At 44.2% G+C, this 24,689-nt stretch overlaps 1 protein-coding gene across 2 annotated transcripts in view; it reads right to left on the bottom strand.

Annotated features, from left to right (window-relative positions):
- The window catches only part of Fut10 (fucosyltransferase 10), a 74,701-nt gene that overhangs the window by 21,922 nt on the left and 28,090 nt on the right, over positions 1-24,689 (bottom strand). For both annotated transcript variants that reach the window (XM_052162570.1, XM_052162569.1), the window contains one exon: positions 2,995-3,830. In XM_052162570.1, coding sequence (XP_052018530.1) covers positions 2,995-3,830 — 836 coding nt within the window. The remainder of the gene's footprint in view (positions 1-2,994; positions 3,831-24,689) is intronic.

Genomic DNA, 24,689 nt, shown 5'->3' with positions numbered 1-24,689 from the left:
TCACCTGAAGAACTTCGGATGGCAGAGAAGCATCTTAAAAAATGCTCAACTTCATTAGTCATTAGGGAAATGCAAATCAAAACAACCCTAAGATTTCATCTTACACCAGTCAGAATGGCTAAGATTAAAAATTCAGGAGACAGCAGGTGTTGGAGAGGATGTGGAGAAAGAGGAACACTCCTCCACTGCTGGTGGGGTTGCAAATTGGTACAACCACTCTGGAAATCAGTCTGGCGGTTCCTCCGAAAACTGGAAACCTTACTTCCAGAAGATCCTGCTATACCACTCCTGGGCATATATCCAGAGGATTCCCCACCATGTAATAAGGATACATGCTCTACTATGTTCATAGCAGCCCTATATATAATTGCCAGATGCTGGAAAGAACCCAGGTATCCCTCAACAGAAGAGTGGATGCAAAAAATGTGGTATATCTACACAATGGAGTACTATTCAGCCATTAGAAACAATGAATTCATGAAATTCTTAGGCAAATGGATGGAGCTAGAGAACATCATACTAAGTGAGGTAACCCAGACTCAAAACGTGAATCATGGTATGCACTCACTAATAAGTGGTTATTAACCTAGAAAACTGGAATACCCAAAACATAATCCACACATCAAATGAGATACAAGAAGAAAGGAGGAGTGGCCCCTGGTTCTGGAAAGACTCAGTGAAACAGTATTCGGCAAAACCAGAACGGGGAAGTGGGAAGGGGTGGGAGGGAGGACAGGGGAAGAGAAGGGACTATTGGGGAGTGGGGGGGCTAGAAAAGGGGAAATCATTTGAAATGTAAATAAATTATATCGAATAAAAAAAATATTGTGAAAAAAAATAAAAAAAATATAATGTGAAAAAAAACTTACTAAAAAAAAACAGGTAAGGATTTAAATTTTCATAATTGTTAAAATTAAGAAAATGATGCTTCAAATACTTTAAATATTTAAATTTGTCTAAACATATATCTATTTAGCATATATATGTATAAATGTACATTTGTGTGTGTGTATATATATATATATATACATACACATATACAAAAATCACATACACTGCCCACATAATACATAAAAATAATTCTATATTGCTTATGTGGTAGCTAAAACAAACATTTATAGAAACCATGTGCCTTTGTGGAATGCAGATAAGATGTATTTATTGGGGTCAGGAAAGATGATGACAGGTGTCAGAAAATACTATGTGCGGAGCCTTCTTAATTTTGTAAGAAACTAAATCTAGCCTTTGCCCTTTCTGTTCCCTTCGATAAACAACATTTAATATATTCAGTCATGGAGAGAGTGGGGCCATCTGCTATGCGAACATGCATCAAGAGTAATCTAAAAATCTGAAGATGTTGTAAGCCATTTTATAACAATTTAAGGGAAAGAAGTTTCTTCAGGCTTGGTGTGATTGCTCCTCCGTCTCTGCTGCAGTCGTCTAAGGTCTGACTCAGAGCTGACTCCCTGTTTAAACCCCTTCCTGTGGGAAAGTCCCTTTAAAATTACCAAACCTTGCTTTTTTTTTTCCTTCTCTCTTGTTTCTTGCTCCCTCTCTCTCCTCCCCATTCCGTTCCCCCACTCCCCATACAGTCATGGCTGGCCTCTACATTTCTATACTCACTCTCTCTACCTTTTTCTGCCTCTACTACCCTCTTAACTCCCCTCCTCATGGTCTGAATAAACTCTACACTATACTAAAATTAAAAAAAAAAAATTGCCCAACCTTGTCCCAGACACTTGAGGTCAAGAGGACACAGCTAACTGCAAGTTTTTACTTCAGTTAAACTGCTCACTTACTCTACTACCACTTGCAACTGACTCCCCAGACATGCATTTCTGCCTTTAAAAGTTCCCAGCCGGGCAGTGGTGACGCACACCTGTAATCCCAGCACTTGGGAGGCAGAGGCAGGCGGATTTCTGAGTTCGAGGCCAGCCTGGTCTACAGAGTGAGTTCCAGGACAGCCAGGGCTATACAGAGAAACCCTGTCTCGAGAAAACATAAATAAATAAATAAATAAATAAATAAATAACTAAATGCAAAAGCTCTGTGCATAAAGCAGTTGGGGCTGCTCTGTAAGAACTATTTCTCTCTAGGCAGTCATTGATCAGTGGGCTTAAGAAATACTCTCAAATTCATACTCTGGTTTTGTCAAGTGCTCCTTGGGTCTTTGCCCCAAGACATTAGCCTTGTTGTTATTTGAATTCATTACACAGGTTGAGCCTCCCTCCCCTGAGTCCTGAAAACTCTCACAAGCTAAGCATCTCTCACATGAGAGCTGAATATCCGAATCCAAAGCGCTCCAAATTCTGAAACTTTTTGAGCAACAAAAGGACATTCAAAACTTTCTCACTTCACAGCATTTCGGGTTCCCGATTTTGGGGACTAGAGAGGGTCAACTTGTAGAGTCTATGTAAATTATCTAAATCTTGAAAACCTTCAGATTTTGAAACACTTCTGCTCCAAGCATTAAGAATTAGGATAGCCAGGGATGGTGACACACGTCTGTAATCCCAGCACTTGGGAGGCAGAGGCAGGTGGATTTCTGAGTTCGAGGCCAGCCTGGTCTACAGAGTGAGTTCCAGGACAGCCAGGACCACACAGAGAAACCCTGTCTCAAAAAACAAAAAACAAACAAAAATTTAGGATAATTACATTATATTAGTAAGCATGAGTAGATGTTAGAAAGAACAAGATCTATGGAGAATAGGTAGCTAACTGCATGTATAATACGGGTTTCCTGATAGAAGGCAGTGGGCTTGAGTGGCAGGGGCTGGCACAAACTACAGGCTTCTTAACAACAGTAGCTATCGATGGAGAAGTTACAGGGCTGTTCCTGCACATGGCGGGCAGATTGCTAACATTCTGATTTGGGGGCCTTCTCCCTTGTCTCTACTAGGAATGGAGCTGGGTGGCAGGCAACAGTCACGGAAGGAAGACCAGGCCCACGCAAAGAGACAGCCCACACCCGCCACCAGACTTCCAATCACTCACCTGCTCCTGCAGCCTACTGTTTGCCCACACCCTGCGACACACCATACACTCGAATGTGTCAATGTAGTTATCCTGGTTAATGTCCTGCACGCCCCACTCCCGTTCCCGGAGAGCTGTCAGGAGTCGCTGGTTAGAGATCTCGCCCTTTAGTTTCCACTCCACATAGGTCTCGTACAATCCATCATCGTAATCCAGTCGCCTGATGAAGCTTGCCAGTTCTCTGGGGTGAGAAAATTCCGACACTAGAATGGCACTTCGGTTACTTGGAAGCCAGTCTGTGATAGTGGGGGATCCGTAATACACGGGCACGACCCCCAACTTCAGTGGTCTCCAGAACTTCTCTGTGATGTAATCGTCACAGACCGCGTTCTCAAAGGCAAGGATGAACTTATACTGGGCAATGACCCTGTAGAAGGCCTCGGCATCCATGGAGGCGGGGTTTTTCAGCTGCTGAGGAAGATCTCTGTTTTGTAAACACTCGCCATAGGAATCAACTTCAATATAAGCCATCAGCTCCCGAACATAGCTGTCCCTGTCTGACGGTGGATCACAGTCCGACTGAACGTACACCAGTGGAGCCAGTTTTTGTCTTAGGTTGTTTTTAGACTGTAAAGGAACTAGGTATCTGAGTGACTTCAGGACATCCACGCCTTCCAAGTACTGCGTGGTCAGCGGCAGGTCGGAATGCCTGCTGAACGTGGCCGTATGGTTAAACAAGGTGATGACTGGCTCGTGGAAGAGCTTATAATTGTTTTTGGGAGACTCTTCATGGAAGAGGGCCCAGTCATGATGGGCTTTCCGAGGCAGAGGTAAGCTGTCTATGTTAAAGTCAGTACCTAGGAGGAGAAAATAAAATACGAATGAATACATCTAAAGAATACACAGTTGGTATCTCAAGGAAAACTCGTACTATACAGGAGTCTGATACTATGAATAACAAACACATGTGTCCGTGCCACTCCAAAGTTCCCAAGAAGCCAATGGTGAAGAATCCTGCACCCCAAAACTGACCAATGAAAGAATTATCAAATATAAGGATTATCTTTTTTCATTCTATAAAAAAGGTACTGGGGATGAAGAGCCTCAGCACATTTAAAAAGAGACATTATTCTATTGCCTTTAGCAAGTGTCTCTTCACTCCAGAGGTGTTGTCTACAAGAAAGCAGGAGAAATAGAGACAATAAAGACATCAGGATAGACAGACAGTTCCTTAACAAGGGCAAGGAAGCCGACATGGCGGAACGTAACTGGGGTGGCAGATGGATTATCAGGTTAAGTTGGGAGGGACCATACAAGCTTTGCCTTAAGAAATATGCAGGACAGATATTTTTTTTTAAAAATACAAAATGACTGATTTCAACAGAGTGCAGTTGATCAATCTTAGTCAAAATGGTAGTCAGGGGCTTTTAAAGACAAAAGCAATGATAACAGTTCTATGTTACAGACCATTGCAGAGACAGGCATGAATTAACAAGCACATCAAAAAATAAAGAGGCATAACAAGCTAATAATGAGGAGTGACTCTGACTTCATGAGATTAATTGGAAAAACGTCTGAAATATGGTAAGATGCAGAGGGATGTGATGGATGTGGTGAGCGGTTATTTCCTGACCATGTGGGTAGTTCCACTCAGGAAAAACTAATTTCCGTGACTAAGGAAGAAAAATTAAGACTTTACACAATATAGAAGTCACAATATAGAATTTCCGTGTGCTCCTGACAATGCTACTGTGAACAATGGCTTAAGGTTTTTAAACACTAACGTAAGGAAATAGAAAAACCAAAACTACACACACACACACACACACACACACACACACACACCTCAACAGTACATCAGTGAGAAGTCAGATGAGACTGAAGCTGCCTACACCACCTACTGAGCTCATGCGGCATGCAGGATGAGAGTCCTATGGGATACCCTGCACCATGAAGCCAACAGTCTAAGGTCCTCATTAACTATGTGGCGTTTAATCCCACCATCACTGATAGATAATATCCAAAGAGGAGGAGCCAATGCTTGTAGAGGAAGCAGATATCTCATACCTGGCTGACTGAAGGGTATGAGCATGACAGAGCATTTCTGCGAAGAGGCACCATATGTTACTGGGATGGATACACAAGTGGGTCCCTGCAATACCCAGACTCTGGTAATCTGCTCCCCATCAAGTGCGCGATCAATCCACACGCTACAGACTGATGGGGGAGCCCAAGTCAGAACCCACTTTGCACTTTGTGACTACTGTGCCAATGTAGCTCACTAGCTCTCTCCTGTTCACTCCTTCTGCAATGTGTGGCCACCCACCACCCCTCATGCCAATCCAGGGTCACACCGAGCAGGTGCTCTGGAGCTCTGTGGTACAGATACCGTTTCTCACTAGTGACTCAAAACAAACAATTTTTAAAAAGTGGGGGCATGGGCTGGAGAGATGGCTCAGTGGTAAAGAGCACCGTCTGCTCTTCCGAAAGTTCTGAGTTCAAATCCCAGCAACCACATGGTGGCTCACAACCATCCATAAAGAGATCTGACTCCTTCTTCTGGTGTGTCTGAAGATATGTTAATAAAGAAATCTTTAGGCCGAAGTGAGCAGGGCCTAAGAGGGGCCGACTGGAGCAAGCAGAGGTCCTGAATTCAAATTCCCCACAACCACATGATGGCTCACAACTATCAGTACAGCTACAGTGTATTCATATACATTAAATAAATAAATAATAAATAAATAAATCTTAAAAAAAAAAAAGTAGGGGCATTAGATTAGGCCAGAGGATATATACTGAACATAGAGAATTTGGCAAAAAAGACATCTCTACCATGTAATTGGCTTCTCGATCGCTAGCAAGAGTGTCCTATGTGTGTTTGGGTGGCATTGGCTATATTTGATATTAAACATCAAAAAGCATTCTCACCCACATGCTAGAAATGTAGCATATATGGTCCAGAAAGAGAGTCTGATGGGATTGTTCATGGAGGTTAATAACTATCGACATGGAAAAGAAACAGAGAGACACGAGGGAACTTCTGGGGAGAAAGGCAGTTGACCACACTGAAGCCACTGCTGCTGCTCAGATGGGCCTAGGCTGGAAGCAGCCATAGCAAGTGGAGATATGGTTCAAAGCCGGAGCACTGGAGGCTAAAGCGGCATGACTAAAATAAACGAGACCTAAGCCGTGCGTGGGCCACACTCTTTCTCCCAGCGTTTGTAGAGCAAAGGGATCCTAGTAACCCTTGGAAGGCTGAGGACTCCTGGGGTCTGGAAAGTCCAAGAATCTAGCACAGGAGAGGCTGAGATGGGAGGATCAAGAGTTTGGGGTCATCCTAGACTGCATAATGAGACCCTGTTTTAAAAAGAAAACAGAAAAAGGGAAGAGCACACAGAAGTCAACAACTAACTGATAGGTCAGTCACAGAGGTTTTGAGCAAGCCACTCCTACCCACTGGCCATCCACGGCTGCTTGGTCGAGCATGGGAGATTCTTAATCCAGGTCAAAGAGGGAAGACACAACAAAAACTCGAAACAGAGCAATGGAGGGCGAGGAGGAAGCCCAGGGCCTGTGAGGTCCTGAGTGGATATACTGTTGGCATTGGCTCGGCCATACTTAAGATCATGAGAAATCCACACTAAGGATTCTCGGGCCCATTGGAAAATGGCAAAGCCTTCCCTTCTAGCCCATGTAGATGTTGACAGTGTATGCAGAAAATGTCCTCCGGAGCTTTTTCCCCTTGGGTGTTTGTAGCTGGGAGGCAGCTCCGCTACAGAGACTGATCCTACCAAGATTGGCCTAACTTGTCTAATACCATGCATGAACCCACCTCTTTGCTCTTCTATACGTAATAATCTCACTCCTTGCTCGGCTCTATGCCAGTAATGCCATGTCTCTGTTCTGCTCTGTATCGTAAACACAATGAACTTCTGGGCTGCTGTGGTTTTTTCAGCAGAGCCAAGACTACCCGATCCCAGCAAGTCCTTGTCTGTCTGGTTGTCTGTCTGGTTTTGTTGTTGTTGTTTTGCTTTGTTGTGGGTTTTTTTTGTTGTTGTTTTTTGTTTTGTTTTTTTGTTTGTTTGTTTTTGGGGTTTTTTTTGTTTTTTGTTTTTTTTTTGTTATTGTTGTTTTGGTTTTTTGAGACAGGGTTTCTCTGTGTAGCCCTGGCTGTCCAGGGACTCACTCTGTAGACCAGGCTGGCCTCAAACTCAGAAATCCGCCTGCCTCTGCCTCCCAAGTGCTGGGATTAAAGGTGTGTGCCACCACCGCCCAGCAAGACCAGACCAAACTACAGCCTGAACAGCACAACATGATACAGTCTCCAAACCCAAGTACTGAGAATGTATTTCAATGCTAGGGCATCATGCCTAGCAGGCACAACAATGAAGGTTCAATACCTAATGCCTCCCCACAGGAAGGAAGGAAGGAAGGAAGGAAGGAAGGAAGGAAGGAAGGAAGGAAGGAAGGAAGGAAGGAAGGAAGGAAGGGAGGGAGGGAGGGAGGGAGGGAGGGAGGGAGGGAGGGAGGAAGGGAGGGAGGGAGAGAGGGAGAAAGGGGAGGGGAGGGAGGAGAGGGAGGGAGGAGAGGGAGGGAGAAGGAGGGAGGGAGGGAAGGAGAGGAGAGAGAGAGAAATCTAAACGAGGAAGAGTAGCTTTGCTATTCTCTCTTCTTAACTCTGTTGAGTCTGCAGTGACAGGAACATCCTCCTCTTAGTGAGTAGATGTCACTTTAACAGAGAGAAGAGTTAAAGGACCTAACTTCCTCCCAGAAGCACTTTACATGTTTACAATTTTAGAAAGCATTTCCTAGGAACTTCCCTGAGACATACACAAAACATTACATAAAGACAAATCCCTAAGCACAAACATCACCACATTAAGTCTTCTGTTAACTGTCCCAAGATAAAATTCTCCAGGGAACAATTTTTTCACATATCATTTTGTCCCCCCATTAACTACTGTCCTAGGACTACGCTTAAGACAGAAACCACTCAGAAACAGTGAACTCAGGACCACCACAGATCTCAAATACCACGCTGGGGACACCAGAGCCTGCAACAGCACCACCATTCTAAAAGGGAGTAGCTGAAAAAAAAATGGATGATTTAACTTCAACTCCAGGGTAATGTCTATGACAAGCAAGGAGCTGAGTCAGACAATGTAAAGACAAATATGGCAATCCTTGATAAATATTTTTTTTTTCACTAGTTCATACAGTTACTGCTACTGCCTCTTACATTTAACAGCTTTGGGATTCGAACACTTGCTTCTCTAGGTTACTTTGTGTTTACTGACTATTGATACATTTATTAGCTTCTTAAAACAGCTGCTGAAGAACAGAACTTAAGGGCTAAAAAAATCAGGTGCACCGTAAAGGGAATTGCCTTTCTGGCTAACGTTGATGCCAGACTGCTGACTGCAGAGACCGATTTGCAACAGCAATAAGAGGAGTGGCATGCTTTATGGGATATGTTCATGGGACCTCCCTGCTTATGTGGCACATGGACATCTTCCATCATCCCCACACAAACTGGAGCAAACAGAAGACACGCCACGTCACCCCACGTCAATCACAAAGGTTGGAGTATTTAGCAAGAACAAAAACAAAGCCAGATAAGGAACAGGAATCAGACGGGCCAACGGCAGAAGTTTGGAATGATGGCTGGTCCCACCATGGTGCTGATGATAAGGACTGACTGAATGAATGAATGAATGAGTATGAATGAGTGAATATGGCCACACTCAAGTACTCCTACAAAAAACAGACACCAGCGTTAGCAATCTGGCAATATGGTAAACCCAGCCTGCTTAAAAAGATGGCACAGCTTAGCCTGAATGAGTCACACTTCCCAAAGTATATTACGAACTTGACACCTATTTACCAACAAAATATCCATAAAGCTACATAACCTGTAAAAGCTCAGTCCTACCAAAAATACTCAAGAATGAGAATTAAAACGTTCTAAGAAAGTGTCCAGCTGTCTTAGTCAGGGTTTCTATTCCTGCACAAACATGACCAAGAAGCAAGTTGGGGAGATAAGGGTTGATTCAGCTTACAGTTCCAAATTGCTGTTCATCACCAAAGGAGGTCAGGACTGGAGCTCAAGCACGTCAGGAATCAGGAGCTGATGCAGAAGCCATGGAGGGATGTTATTTACTGGCTTGCTTCCCCTGGCTTGCTCAGTCTGCTCTCTTATAGAACCCAAGACTACCAGTCCAGAGGTGGTACCACCCACAATGGACCCTCCCCTCTTGATAACTAATTGAGAAAATGCCACACAGCTGGATCTCATGGAGGCACTTCCCCAACTGAAGCTCCTTTCTCTGTGAGAACTCCAGAGAGTTCAAGTTGACACACAAAACCAGCCAGTACACCGGCTAAGGGCAGCCCAGTGTGGCATCATTCCACAAGTACATTTATTGCTACTTTTAAATCCTTCCCCTGTGAATTTTCTTGACTTGTCCATACTACAACAGGTCATTTCACTTTTGAAATGCAGTTAGGGTAAGAATCCTGTTACCTGCAGCTACAACTTCAGAACACTGGAAGAAGCCACAGGCACCTCTATAGACACTCTACTGTCACCCTAGTCAATCCAGAGCAGGCTCTGACAGGACACTTGACTCAGAGAGTCCTTCAACTAACTGCTGGACCCCCATTCCTCACTCTCCTCCCACTAATTCTCTCCCAGGATCCCTCTGCCTGACCCTGAATCAATTCACCATCAGGCAGTCACCCTCTCAATTACACACATTCATTAAGCATGCCTATGCCACGCTAGGCCATGGAAATGTCTCAAACTCCTTATTGAGGTGTCCTGAGGGCCAGTCCCCTTCCTAATATGTGCAGGGCCTGAGACAAAGGAAAAAGATTCTCTCATACCACGTTTATATATTTTAAAAGCTAAAGATCAATCTAACAAGCTATCCAATGTTTTCTCCTTTGCCTTTGTATATAACTTTGTGATTACTAACATGCACATACATGCTATGTGTAAAGTAGTGCATGGCATGTATTTAAAAAAAAAGGCGCTTTTTTTAAGTATGGTAATATAAGGCCCTAATCCTAGCACACCAAGACTGAGGTAGGAAGCTATATAGCAAGAGAAAATAGTTTAAACAATACATGAGACCTGCCTTTAAAAATCAAAAAAAAAAAAAAAAAAAAAAAAAAAAAAAAAAAACGCTGGGCAGTGGTGGCGCACGCCTGTAATCCCAGCACTCTGGGAGGCAGAGTGCGCTCCAGGAGAGCCAGGGCTGCCCAGTCAGCAGCATCTTGGGCTTATATTTTCCCTGAGGAGATTCACTTTCCTGTTTATTTCCCTTCGTCTGTCTGGTGAAATGTGGAAATAGGAAAAAGCCATGCTTCCATTTTATAGGAAAAATTCACGATTTTATCAGAGTCGGAAAGGTGGCGCAGCAGGTAAAGGGGGTCGCCGTTAAGCCTGAGGACCCGAGTTCGATCCCCTAGTCCCTCCCACCTGGTGCAAGACTGGCTTCTGTGAGCTGTCCTCTCTAATTTACAGGTGTGTGCCGTGGCCCAAGCATTCCTTCTTCCCCATGCACACAGGAGTCTGCCTGCCAGTGCAGGTGTGTGTGTTTGTGTGTGTGCACACACATACACAAACACACATGCACCATCTTGGGCTTATATTTTCTCACACATACACACACACATCAAGTAAAGAAATAAAATGTATTAAAAAAAATTGACAGAGGCAGGCGGATTTCTGAGTTCGAGGCCAGCTTGGTCTACAGAGTGAGTTCCAGGACAGCCAGGGCTACACAGAGAAACCCTGTCTCCAAAAAACCAAAAAAAAAAAAAAAAAATTGAAGTCATGGTAGCATCCTTCTAAGAACCACATCCTTGTTACTCAATTGCAGTCAACAAATTGGAGACAGCATTACAGAGCGGAGTTACTGTGTCCTGCTACTGAGACATTAAACTTAAACTCTGGTGCTTCAAAGACAAACAAACTGAGCCTTGGGACATCTTCTGATGAGGATGTAAATGTTAAGCCACTAGCTGAAATTCAAATTAGAGTGTGATACATACACACAGTCACTGTAGCAGAAAGAAAGGAGTAATTATTTCTGACTAGTCTAAGAGATTGGTGCACAACTACTGACGGCTACACAGAAAGCCTCGTAATCAAAAAATTAGGCTCAATTACCAGCTGGAGACAAACAAGAAAAGCAATCTCTGGTTGGCCTATGAATACAGTCTGCATGATGATGGCCATAATGCAAAGAGTAACTACTGATCTGTCACACATGGTAATTAGCCACGTTGGAAGCCGGATACAGGAAGCCCAAGCATGCGAGCCAATGGGAAAGCAATGAATGAGGGTTCATCTTACAGGAGCTGAGGTGCTCCCGTAACCCTCTGTACAGCGGGGGGAAGAGAAGATGGCTGCTCACTGTGGCGGCCCAGGGGAATGAAAGGAGAGGTAGGTGCTCTCCCCTTCGCTGGAGCAGATCTGACAGAAGCGACACGAGGGGGGAGGGGATGTTTGGCTCGATGTCCAAGGCTGCAGTTATCCCAGGGGTGACATCACAGTGGCAGGAACGCGAGACAGCTGCTCACACTGCGTCCACAGTTGGGGCAGAGAGGTGAGTACTGGTGCCCAGATCCATCTTCCCTTCCTGTTCCACTCTGAATTCCAGCCTATGGAATGGTGCTCCCCACAGTCCTCCCACCCCAGTTAACCCACCCTGGAGACTCCTCCCAGACACGACTAGAGGTTGTGTTTGGTTGGCACCACTGCATAGCTAGGGAACCCCATCTGCCCTCCTTCCCCCAACCCCGCATGCATGGAGAAAATTATGGGCTGACATGTCCTGACTCCTTATCCCCGAGTTTTCAGCAACTCCCCCCACCCACCCACACACACACAAGAGTGCCCGCCCAGGGGCTCAATGTTTGCCCATGTATGGACACAATCCCAGCTGCTAGCTGACACGCCTTCACTCCTCGCCTAAGATCTGTAAAACCCCCTTGCTTTAGCCTGGCCTTGTGACTTCACTGTCTCCTCCTGTGAGAACTGGTGGACCCATCTGAGACCTGCCTCCTAATAAACCTGCCTTTATTCACTTTAACTCTGGTCTAATCTGGTCTGTATCTGTGTCTCCAAGAGAGAGAAAAAGCCTACCAGTTTGTCTTCCAGATGATTCTGGACTCGGTCAGGTTGACAGTAGTAAACTGCCCACCCTCCACTCTGTTTTCTTTACCTTCCGGATCACGCAAACAGTGGTTAGATTCTGTGGCCTGCATGTCCACCCCATGAGATCAACAGGTACATGTGACCATAAAAACAGACACTGAATTAGAGAGACACTGGTATAACAAATCACTTGTCTTATGAAATTTTTATTGCCTTATTTCTTGGGTAAGTTTTATGTTAATTTTCCAGATACTATTTCATGGCAAATGAGTCTGTTACAAGTACTACCTCATTAAAATAAGACAATGCAATAAAATATGAGCAATGCTTTAGGACCCAGCTATTCTTTGAAAAAAAATTATAAAGTTAGTGATTTCAGAAAGAATAAGTTATAGGCAAGGAAAATAAGGTTGAAAAAGGTTATACTCTTTGATTTGCATTTCCCTGATGACTAATGAATTGAGCATTTTTTAAGATGCTTCTCAGCCATCTGAAGTTCTTCAGGTGAAAATTCTTTGTTTAGCTCTGTACCCCATTTTTAATAGGGTTATTTGGTTTTCTGGAGTCTAACTTCCTGAGTTCTTTGTAGATATTGGATATTAGCCCTCTATCTGATGTAGGGTTGGTGAAGATCTTTTCCCAATTTGTTGGTTGCCAATTTGTCCTTTTGATGGTGTCCTTTGCCTTACAGAAACTTTGTAATTTAATGAGGTCCCATTTGTCAATTCTTGATCTTAGAGCATACACTATTGGTGATCTGTTCAGAAACTTTCCCCCCTGTACCGATGTCCTCAAGGGTCTTCCCCAGTTTCTTTTCTATTAGCTTCAGGGTGTCTGGCTTTATGTGGAGGTCCTTGATCCATTTGGAGTTGAGCTTAGTACAAGAAGATAAGGATGGATCAATTCGCATTCTTCTGCATGCTGACCTCCAGTTGAACCAGCACCATTTGTTAAAAAGGCTATCTTTTTTCTATTGGATGTTTTCAGCTCCTTTGTCAAGGATCAAGTGGCCATAGGTGTGTGGAAATCAAAACAACCCTGAGATTTCACCTTACACCAGTCAGAATGGCTAAGATTAAAAACTCAGGAGACAGCAGGTGTTGACGAGGATGTAGAGAAAGAGGAACACTCCTCCACTGCTGGTAGGGTTGCAAGCTGGTACAACCACTCTGGAAATCAGTCTGGTGGTTCCTCAGAAAACTGGGCACCTCACTTCCCAAGGATCGTGCTATACCACTCTTGGGCATATACCCAGAGGATTCCCCAGCATGTAATAAGGATACATGCTCCACTATGTTCATAGCAGCCCTATTTATAATAGCCAGAAGATGGAAAGAACCCAGGTATCCCTCAACGGAAGAATGGATGCAAAAAATGTGGTATATATACACAATGGAGTACTATTCAGCCATTAGAAACAATGAATTCATGAAATTCTTAGACAAATGGATGGAGTTGGAGAACATCATACTAAGTGAGGTGACCCAGTCTCAAAAGATCAATCATGGTATGTACTCACTAATAAGTGGATATTAGCCTAGAAAATTGGAATACCCAAAACATAATCCACACATCAAATGAGGTACAAGAAGAACAGAGGAGTGGCCCCTTGTTCTGGAAAGACTCAGTGTAGGGCAAAAGGGGGGGGGGGAGGTCTGAAAAGGGGAAAGCATTTGAAATGTAAATAAAAAATATATCAAATAAAAAAAAAGATTATACTCTTAGTTTTGAAATGAAAGATCATTTGGTTGTTTGTAAATTCTTGGTTATCCCATGTTGACACAACCCTATTTGCCTACATATTTTTCCTCATTGGGTAACCATAAAAAAATACTAAATTCCATTCTGAACCCAGGTGAAATCTTGACATTATAGCTGGCAACTAAATCAACAACTCAAACATAGATTACGTTTCTCTGAGAAACGTCTGTATGAGTCAAATGTAAAAGTAACATAAACAACAAGTAAAATTTTGTTTAAAAGAGAAAAAAATTTTCTGACTTGCTGGCTGGCGCTTGAAATTTATCCTTCAGTTTTTGTTTTGCTTCAAACTGTTCAGTTATTAAAAATATTGAAATTTTGAATGGAAAAGTCAGTACCTTTTCGAGGCAAATTCAATAATATATATCAACATTCTAATGTCTAGACTGACCTAACCATTCAAACAGAGAACCAAGAACACATACAGGCAAAGACCAAGTGTGTTCACAGTAACTGTTACGGGTTGATCTGGGCATCCTACCAAGACTCCTGTGTTAAAGGCTTGGTAATCCGCCCGCCATTAGCCTGTAGTGGTGAAGCCATCAAGGTATGGGGCCTAGTGGAAGAACACTAGCTAGAATATTCCTGGAGCATGGAGAAGGCCTGGCCCTCCTCTCCTCTCTGCTTCTGGCTGTCTCAGGGTCAGAAAATTTGCTCCCTACCAACCTCCTGAGCTGTGTTACCACGGCCAAAACAGAAATGCGGCAACAGCCACACTCTGAACCTGTAAGGTATTCCCTCCTCTTATTTACCTCAAGTATCTTATCAAAGGGGTAGACATCTGACTGACACCACTCAGCACAAGCAGGGAAGGTAGCAGGAGGAGTGTTAAGTAAAGCCACAAGCCCAGATACCTGTAAAGACGCAAGAGCTTTAAACCAATAGGGTGCGAAAATACTTAAATGTATATACATGTGTATGTATGTATGAATAGCACATGTGTGTGTGTGTGTGTGTGTGTGTGTGTGTTTGACTCAGTTCCATAAAATACACAAATCTACATGCCAAACGATTTTTACATTCAAACTCTAAAAGCCCTGAATACAACCGGGATGTGGCTCATAAAAGGTAAGATTTCATTGTTTCCTGGGAGACTGCTTTTACTGTTTAAATTTTTCTACAGTGATACATTCAGGCACTTTTTGTCTAATTTTTCAAAACCAGAAATTTATAGGGAAAGACAAAGAAAAATGTAAGAAAGCCTAGGAAACTTAGTAAAGTGTGGAAGGGCTCAGATACATTCCTCAAACTGCCACCTGGTCCCCGAGGCTGCTTAAGAAATACTGCCCTTGGCAGCCTGCCTGCTCGTAAGACTATCTTGGAGCATAATTTATACGGGAAATTATGTGGCACAGTAAACTGCCAGGGGTCTCAGCGACCTCAGTGGGGGAAGGGTAGGTTACACTTGAGCATCAGCAGGTGGAACAGTCTAATTCCCAACTAAGGAATGATTTCAGATGTAAATGATCAACACATCTTCTCAGAAGTCCTGTTATGGAAAAAAAAAAAAAAAAAAAGATGTCTTGCAATTCAGCTTAAAAACCAGCTAGAGCCTAGCAGTGGTGGCACATGCCTTTAATCCCAGTCCTTGGGAGGTAGAGGCAGGCAAATCTCTGTGAGTTCGAGGCCAGCCTGGTCTGTGGATCAAGTTCTAGGACAGCCAGGACCCTGTCATGAAAAACAAACAAAAACAAACAAAAAAAGGCTACATTTTTTTTTAAATTAAGCTGACTTCAAAATAAACCGGAGCCTATCAAACCAGGTGTCTTACCTTGAAATAATAACACCTCGTAGTAGAATGTATTCACCTTGATGCTTTTGATTGGGTATTTTATTTTCAATATTTTAAAAACTAAATGTTGGTAATGTTGGTGCTCTTAAAATAGCATGGTGGAAGACAGAAAAGTAATTAAAACACAGTGTCTACAAAATTTAAAAAAATAAGTTATAAGAAATTTAAAAACAAAAAACTTAGCCAGCTGAAGTCAGTTGATGCTTATGCATCCTACAAAAAGGCTAACACTTACTCTGGCTTCCAAACGGAGTATCTCCGAGCCCCTGGTCCCCGTGCCCTGGTGTTTACTATAGTACCTCCTAAAGGGGACTAACAGTGGCCAATTAATTCCAATTTACCCAGAATGCAGATTTTCCCACTGAAAATCCTGGGCTGTTGGATTAGATCCATTCATGCTGTAAGAAAATATCACTCTAAATCCACTAGGATAAACAGGCAATACGTGTTTAGAAACATGTACCATAAACAGGTAATGCCATTAACAATAACCCGTTAACATAAACAGATAATTGTGGCACTGGGCGATAGCAAGTCTGAGCTTTGGAGGCTGAAACAGGGGGATGGTGAGTTTGAAGCCAGCCTGGGCCGCACAGCAAGACCATGTCTAAAAACAAGTTGTTTAAAATAAAAAAAAGTAAACTAAAATCAGCGCCACCATGCCATCTAGCAATCTCTCCACTAGGCGAATACGCTACCGGAAATGAAAGCGAAATCCGCGTGTTGACGCGTCACACTTCCACTCCTATTATGGCCCTAGTCACAACCTCCGAGAAACAGAAGCAGCCTGAGTGTGCAAAGGGTGACATCTTGTCACCTGTAGCATACGTGCATCTAGAGCTCACTTTGCCAAGTGACGTGAGCCAGGCATAAGCTGGAAAGAGCTTGCTCGAATGCAGAAACTTTTAATCTCATACATGTTCCAAGTAGCCCACTGGCTACTGAGTGCTGGGGAGAATAGAGGGAGTGGAGAGAGAGATGGGGGGAAAGCTAAGAGACAGGATACCAGGCCACAGAAGGAGCCAGGCTGTGGCACAGTGGGGAGTGGCGGGGAGGGGGGGAGGGGACCGAGGGGGAGGCGAGGAGTTAACAACATGGATGTTCTGTGCTGTGTTTTAAGGAGCTAGGTAAGATTTTTCATTTTTATGGTTAAATGTGAAGGGGTTACAGATGTCCTGCGGTGTACAGATGCACCCTTTGAACATCTGGGTTTGAGCGTGTTCACGTGCCCCCTCTGAGGTCGTGATTCGAACACACCCCAGAGAACTGGTATGCCCCGCACGTAGCTAGCATGTGGGGCTGGAACTGATGAAATCTGCCTTGTTGCTATGAGGCCAGCGATACCATGCAGCAACCACGGGAGAGATGTCTGCCGATGGTAACAGGGAAAGAGGAAAACAGCCCAAGCCTTAAAATGGCCCGGAAGGACTGTTGTGTGAACTTGCACTAAAAAGGTCTCCAGTAAAACAGCCAGAAGTATCTCACTTGATACATATTTGGCAAGGGCTAAGGCTTGGGATCATTATGGGTGTGTGCTAGCACATATGTTTCTGTGAGCCAGAAGTCGTGCCGGTTCCTGTTAGCCGACAAAAGCGGCTTTTTGCACAGCACCGATAGAGCCAAACATCTTCCCAGAATTATTTCCCAGCGGGGAACTGGAAGGCGGTTGGATGGCCTCTTCCACATAATGGTATGGAACAAAGTCTAGTATGCAGTAGAGAGCCCGGCCCAGTAAAACATCAGAGCCAATTTGATCCTCTGCAACCTGAGCGCCAAACTAGCGGCACACAGGGGCCCGACACAGTGCCGTGTGCCCCAGCCAGCTCCTTCGGGCCGGCAGCCTGTTCCTGATGACCACCCCTAACAGCCACTGTGCTCAGATTTCCTTACCATACCGATGGTCCCCTCGGCCCCATAATGTACAGTGGCCAGCCGCTGGGTGTTATGGGCTGGGTCATTTGGATGCCAAATGGTGAAAATGAATCCTTCCCCCAGTCCCTCGCAGCTATTGCTTGGGAAAATAATAGCACTGCAGAGATATCACTGTCTGCACAAAAGGAATTAGAGGATTAGAACGGGCGTGTGACGTCATGAGAAAAGTGCCGCCTGCGCTGATCCAAGGTGAGAAAATTAAGATAGAATACCAAGTCAGAAGGAGCAGGAGACAGATAGTACCGAGGCCATTGTCATATACAGCAAAGCTAGACCTGGGCCAAGATGAACACAATGGCTGCTCACCATGCAAGAGAATCTGCTGGTCCTGATTCACTGCCCGGGTACCAGGAATCAGGTCTCAGGCACCATGCAGTAAAAGAAGACATTTGACAGGTTAATCTATGAACGCTAAGAAGCAATCTGCTAAGGATAAACCCCACCCTTCCTAAGCACACACTTCCGCTTTCTTCGGTCTCAAGAACAGGGGCTGTAAAATCGGCGATAGTCATGAAACTGCCCCTTTGACAGTCCACGCACGCGCGTCTTCAAAGACATTGGAGAGGAGGCCAAAGAAGAAAGTGAGGTGCTGAGAATTCCAAGTCAGTGAGCTGCGAAGTAGTGCGGAAGCCTCAGAAACCGAGAGGGAGGGCACTGCATGCAGGCTGCCCCTGCCCCTGCTCCATTCACCGGCAATACAGGAAGGCAAGAGCCGGGTCCTCTATCACTCACAGGCCACAGCCTCACGGTGGAGACACAGCTAGGGAGCGGTTCGGCTGCTCCATGAATGTGACTCTGGGTCTGAGTAGAACCACGGGGGAAAAGCTGGCCCTGCTATTTAAAAGGTGCATTCTGTACCCGAATCTTTCCTAGCGATTATCGTCCCTTGTTTCTCCATCTTAAGACTGTGTTTACTGAGAAAAGGCCTCTGTGAACTAGAGAATGAAAAAGTCACTTCTGGGCTCCCGAGAGATGGCTCAGTGGTTAAGAGCACTGACTGTTCTTCCAGAGATCCTGAGTTCAGTTCCCAGCAACTACATGGTGGCTCACAACCATCTGTAATGGGATCTGATGCCCTTTTCTGGGGTGTCTGAAGACAGCTATAGTGTGTGTACTCATATACATAAAATAAACAAATAATTCTTTAAAAGAAAAAAGAAAACATCACTTCCTAGGGATAAGATGTCAAAACAGTTTTATCTTTCCATTTGTTTACATTTATTTTCAAAAATGAAAATGTGCTATAGATTAAGTGTGTTCCTCAAGACCTAAATTGTTAAAACCCTAATTATTTGCTATTTTAAGGTATTTCCTCTGTGAGGTAATTAGGATCTATGAAGTCATGAGAGGTAGGGAACTAGTGTCCCTCTAAGAGAAATCAAGTGAACATGTGAAATTCACAGGAAGATATAAGGGAATGTACTGGGCTCAGCTCACTGGGTTACACATCCCAGTCTCCTGGTTAAACACGAGTCAGCTCTTCCCCATCCCCAAAGCACCGCTGAAGTGCAGACAACAGAAACCTACAATACAGAACTGGAGAAAAATCACTAAATCAGGTGAGGGATTTAAACGCACGGTTTGAAAGGTACGGATTCCGGGTGCAAGGAGGAAAGTGATGTGGAGGACGGGGAGTGGTTATGCTGGATACTGAGATGGGCAGGACTGCACCTAACAGAGAGCCCGTGAAGGATGGGGTGAGGAGCAAAAAGAGATCGTGACCTACAAAAAAGTCTAATTACAGATAAAGCAAACATCACTCGGCAGGTGACCCACGTGCTCCAATCCAGAGTGACAGGGTTCCCTCTAGTTTGGAAAGTAAATCATCAGTCTTGGTTGCACATGGTACGATAAAGGACAGGGTGAGAGAGACAACTACAAACAGGAGACAACTACAAAACTCAGGGATTGAAGGCTCAGCGACCACCCCGACCACCCCGAGGTTCCGGAATTTTGGCAGAAGGAAACAGAAGGAACACTTTCCTTCAGAAACTGAATGGCTCAATTAAAATGACCCACATGACAGATGACACTTAATAATACCCTGGGAAGAAATCAAGTTCAGTCAGCTTCCCCTAAAACCCACTGGAGAGAATAAGCAGACAGAAAAGAAAAAAAAAAGAAACTGAAAGAGAAAAAAATTTAAGTATTAAGAGCTTATCATTGAGATGCTGTGTGACCACAACCACTTACTAAAAGAAAGAAATGAAATTAAAAGTGTTGTAAGAAAATGTTCTAGACTGTGACAAAAGAGTTGAAGATAAGGCCGGGCGGTGGTGGCGCATACCTTTGATCCCAGCACTTGGGGGACAGAAGCAGGCGAATTTCTGAGTTCAAGGCCAACCTGGCCTACAGAGTGAGTTCCAGGACAGCCAGGGCTACAGAGAGAAACCCTGTCTCGAAAAAACCAAAAAAAAAAAAAAAAAAAAAAACCAAAAAAAGAGAAAAAAGTTGAAGATAAAACAGAAATCCCCATGAAAGCTAAATAGGGGCCGAGAAGATGGTTCAGCCAAAGACCAAAGCTGACAGCTAATGCCAGCCCCAGGACCCATACAGAGAAAGGAGACTCACACAACTGTACTCTGACTGCACATGTGTACTCAGGACACTAGCATATGCCTATGGGTGCACGCACAAATAAGCACATGTCAAGAAAGGGAATCAAGGCAAACTTGTTGAGACTGGTTCTAATGCCTTGATTCCATCGAGAATCTGCAAGTCCAGATGCTGAAGGTCCTTGTCCCCAGTTGGTTTTTGATCAATCAATAAAGACACCAACGGCCAATGGCTGGGCATGGGGTGGGAGGTAGGACGCAGAGAGGAACAGGAGAGAATCGCCATGACTCAGGGTAAAAGGATGGGACACAGGCGTGGCAGGAAATAAAGCCAACCAACCTCCGGTAGCAGAGGAAGGTTTAGGAGTGCCCAGCATTTAAGGTAGCCAAGGCACTTTAAATATAAGCTAGTGTATGTGTGTGTGTGTGTGTATGTGTGTTTCATTCAAGGGTCCAAAAATAGTGTCTGGGGTAGGGGTAGGGATACACGCATGTGATCTGCCAGGTGCACAAAGAGGGAGCAAAAACTCCCAGCAACACAAAATGATGGGCTGGAGAGATGGCTCAGATGGTTCACTGGCTGCCCTCCCAGAGGTCCTGAGTTCAATTCCCAGCAACCACATGGTGGCTCACCTCCATCTGTAATATAATCTGATACCTTCTTTTAGCATGTAGGTATACATACAGATAGAGCATTCATATACATAAAATAAACAAATCTTTTTTTTAAAAAAGTCAGCAAAAAGAAACATGGAAAAGTAAAATCAAAAATAAGGAAGATTAGAAATTTCAATATCTTGTTCACAATAGCTTCAAAAGTTGCGTTCAAAGAAGAGGACACCATTAAGAAAACACCACGATGCACATTTTCAGAAATGAAAAACATATCCAGACTACAAGGTTTGCTAAGAGAGGAAAGCCCTATATCCAGATACATCAGCACAAATTCTTGAAATCTTATTTATAGAAGGAGAATCAAAACATTTCCAGATACACAGAGAACCGATCTGATCTAGGAGGCAACCCAATTCTAGACACCAACATTATTTAATCAGAATGCATCTTACATTGCTTCCAAAGATACAACACGGGACAGTAACTCATGGGGAGATCAACTACTGGGTGTGCGGTCCCGAAATTGCCCAGTGTGACACTCTAGTTACAAGGGTCACGTAAGGCAGAAGAATCAGAAGCACGTCCAGTTCTAAGATCCGGAGTAGCAACGCCTTCAGTTCCAGCCTCCGCTCCTTCATTGCCTTCCTAGGAAATGGGCTGTGGCTACTGAAGGGGCCACAAAACACAGTCCATAAGCAAGTAGGAACTCCATCATAAATCAGCAAAAATAGAGGTGCGGGGACCCAGGCTATCTGAAAATCCAGACTGAGGATATTCCAGAAAATTCAGCCGTATTTGTTCCGCGCTTTTCGTCTCTCCAGCAAGAACGCACACGGAACACTAGGATCCTTCTGCAGCCAAGCCTTTATTGATGCTTTTCGTGGAGGAAGACCCCGCGCCTAAAATGGGCGCCGCTTATATACCCCTTGGCGTGGCGTGTACACACCTGATTGGCTGTTTACTCATTACCTCATTCGAATGCCCCGGGACGGGCAGAGATTTGGGCGAAAATACTCTTGCACTTGCGCAGATAGCTTGTCTACTAAGAACAGTTGAAATGTAAATAAAGAATTTAAAAAAAAAAAAGAAAAAGAAAGCAGAGCTAGCACAGTGGAAGCCGGCGCCATCTCGTAATGGCGAATACAGCCGCAGCTTTCCACACACATTGAAAAGCAGAACAAAATGTCCCCTACAAGAAAGCCATATTAATAAGTAACTGCAATAGGAGACCATTTACTTCAATTTTATTCACTTAAAACATTGATAGATAACTATGTGTGTTTGATCTGTCTAGTGGAACACAAAATTAATGGTAAATAATTAACAAAATTTTAGACCCTTTAAAGATTTAGTTCAAGATAAATATGACATACAAAATAAAAATAAAAAAGAGGGGGAAAAAAAAGAAATGGAGTCACTGGCCCTAAGTGAGGTAAGGTTTCCATGGTGATAGTGGCGTAAACCATGCTGGGGAGTAAAGCTCTGGGATGTACTTACAGTCATGTGGAGGAAAAGACAATTTTGGAGTAATCGACCCCAAACAGGAAATTGATGGCCGCCTCGGTGTGTGAGGAGCGGGAGAGGTTTTCATTCTCTCCACTGATTCTCAGGTGAAATGCGCCATGAGGCAAAGCCAAATTATAACATTATATTATAATCGATTTCTGATGTGATATAATGCGACTATATTAGATTTGAGGTAGAGAAATATATGTATCTGGGGAAACGTGTTAACAAATGAGGCTAACAGGGCCTGTGAGATGACTCCACTTGCTGCATAGCCTGATGACATGAGTTCAAGTCCCAGGACTGACATAAAGATAGGAGGGGAAAACCAACGCTACAAGGTCGTCCTCTGGCCTCCTCCCATGTCACGCATGCACCCTTGTACAAGAATAAATTCAGGGGCTTTTTTAGTACATAAACCCAACAGTCCTTTATATGGGAGAAGACACTAGAGAGGTGACTCTGCGGTTTAGAGGGCTTGCTGCTTTCCCTGAGGACCCGACCCAAGGTCAGTTCCCAGCCACCGTGTCAAGCACCTCGTAACCCCTGTAACTTGCTATTCCATCTATAGAGGCCCCAATGCCCTCCTTTCGCTTCAGCAGGCACTGGCACACAAATGCACACAAACGTAAACCAAAATCAAACAAGATCAATTATAAAAGATTAAACATATTATTGAGAAGTGGTATGTATTGCTCTCATTGTGGGACCTAGAGAAATCAAGTGGGCGGCCGGAAGCTTTCTCCCTGCTGGGTAGCCCTCATACTGACAGAAGGTAGGCAGGCTGCTAAGGGAGAAAACTCTCACGTACATTCTCCATGCAACACAACTAACCAACCAGACAAGATATTCCCACTGGTCCAATCGTAGCAAATAACTTACGGGGGTAACCAAATGCTCTCAGATTCCCTCCTCAAGAGGAAGTTCACACATCTGGTCCTATAAAACCTGGTCAAAAGCCGATGCTAGGAAGGCTAGCTATATGCCCTAGTAGGAAAGCTATGACTGTTGTTTGTCTAAGTGATCATGATATGCCTTCTAAACATCAATATTTACATCCAAAGATTATTGCTGTTGTCAGCTTCATCCTAGAAAGTTTCTTCTGCAGAAAGTAATGAGGACAAGTAATGGTTGAATGCTCAGCCCTAAATGAGACGTCCCCTCCACGTCTTGGGGAACACCAAGCAAGAGGAGGCAGAAAGAATGTAGGAGCCGGATGCTGGAGGGTTGTGGATCTTACCGGCATCACGTGGTCACTGCACCGTTAAACTCACAGCAGCTGAGTTTACCAGCAGGAGACCTGCACAATATTGAGCTCAGCCATATCTGTCATGGCAAGCAAGATGTCTGAGTGAGTAACTTTTTAAATGACATCCTTCCATGGACAGGGAAGAGAATAAAAAGGCCCGAGACTTCCTCCAAGAACTTACAGCCCCTAGGTGAAGGGGCCTAAGGCGCCAAACCTCCCTGGAGAGCACTGGAAGTTAAAATCTGCAGACAGAAAGGGAGGCATTTGCTCGTGTGGTGTAGTCCCTGGTAGGGTGGTCATGATATAACATAAATAGTTCTCATGTGCAATTGTATAACCAACACTAATGAAGCTCGTAGGTCACACTCCCATCCAAAGAGAAAGAATAGAAGAAGGAGGAAGAGGAGGAAGAGGAAGAGGAGGAGGAAGAGAAGGAGGCAGAGGAGGAGGAAGAGGAGGAGGAAGAGGAAGAGGAGAAGGAAGAGGAGGAGGAAGAGAAGGAGGAAGAAGAAGAGGAGGAAGAGGAGGAGGAAAAGGAAGAGGAGGAGGAGATGTGGAAGAGGGGGAGGGGGAAGGGGTGGGTAGCAATGGTGCATGTTGGCACACAACTACAATCCCAGCACTTGGGGGATGGAGGAGAATCGCAAGTTCAAGACCATCCTCAGCCACATAGAGAATTTGAGGTAGCCTGGGTACATGAGATCTTGTCTAAAACCAAAGGAGGAAAAGATGAGAGAGAGAGAGAAAACCACAAATTCCAGAGGACAGCTTTGGGTTAAGTAATAATGGAGAGAAAGAACTACCATTTTTATTTGTATTACTGCAGACAGAGCCTTCCTTTCTACACTGCCTTGAGTTGTTCTTTCCATTACAATCCTGACACTTCAGCTTCCTGGACTCTGGGATCATGGGCAAGGGCCACCATACTAGGAACACTTTTTTGTTTGTTTTGGTTTTGGTTTTTTGGTTTTTTAAGACAGGGTCTCTCTGTGTAGCCCTGGCTGTCCTGGAACTCACTCTGTAGACCAGGCCTGGCCTGGAACCCAGAAATCCACCTGCCTCTGCCTCCCAAGTGTTGGGATTAAAGGCGTACACTTTTTTAAACTTTTGTTTTATTTAGAAAAAGATAAAGGTTTGACT

The sequence above is a fragment of the Apodemus sylvaticus genome, chromosome 18 (genome assembly GCF_947179515.1).
Source record: "Apodemus sylvaticus chromosome 18, mApoSyl1.1, whole genome shotgun sequence".
Classification (NCBI taxonomy): Eukaryota; Metazoa; Chordata; class Mammalia; order Rodentia; family Muridae; genus Apodemus; species Apodemus sylvaticus.
Note: the sequence above shows the minus strand (reverse complement) of the source record. Positions and strands in the feature narration are given on the sequence as shown.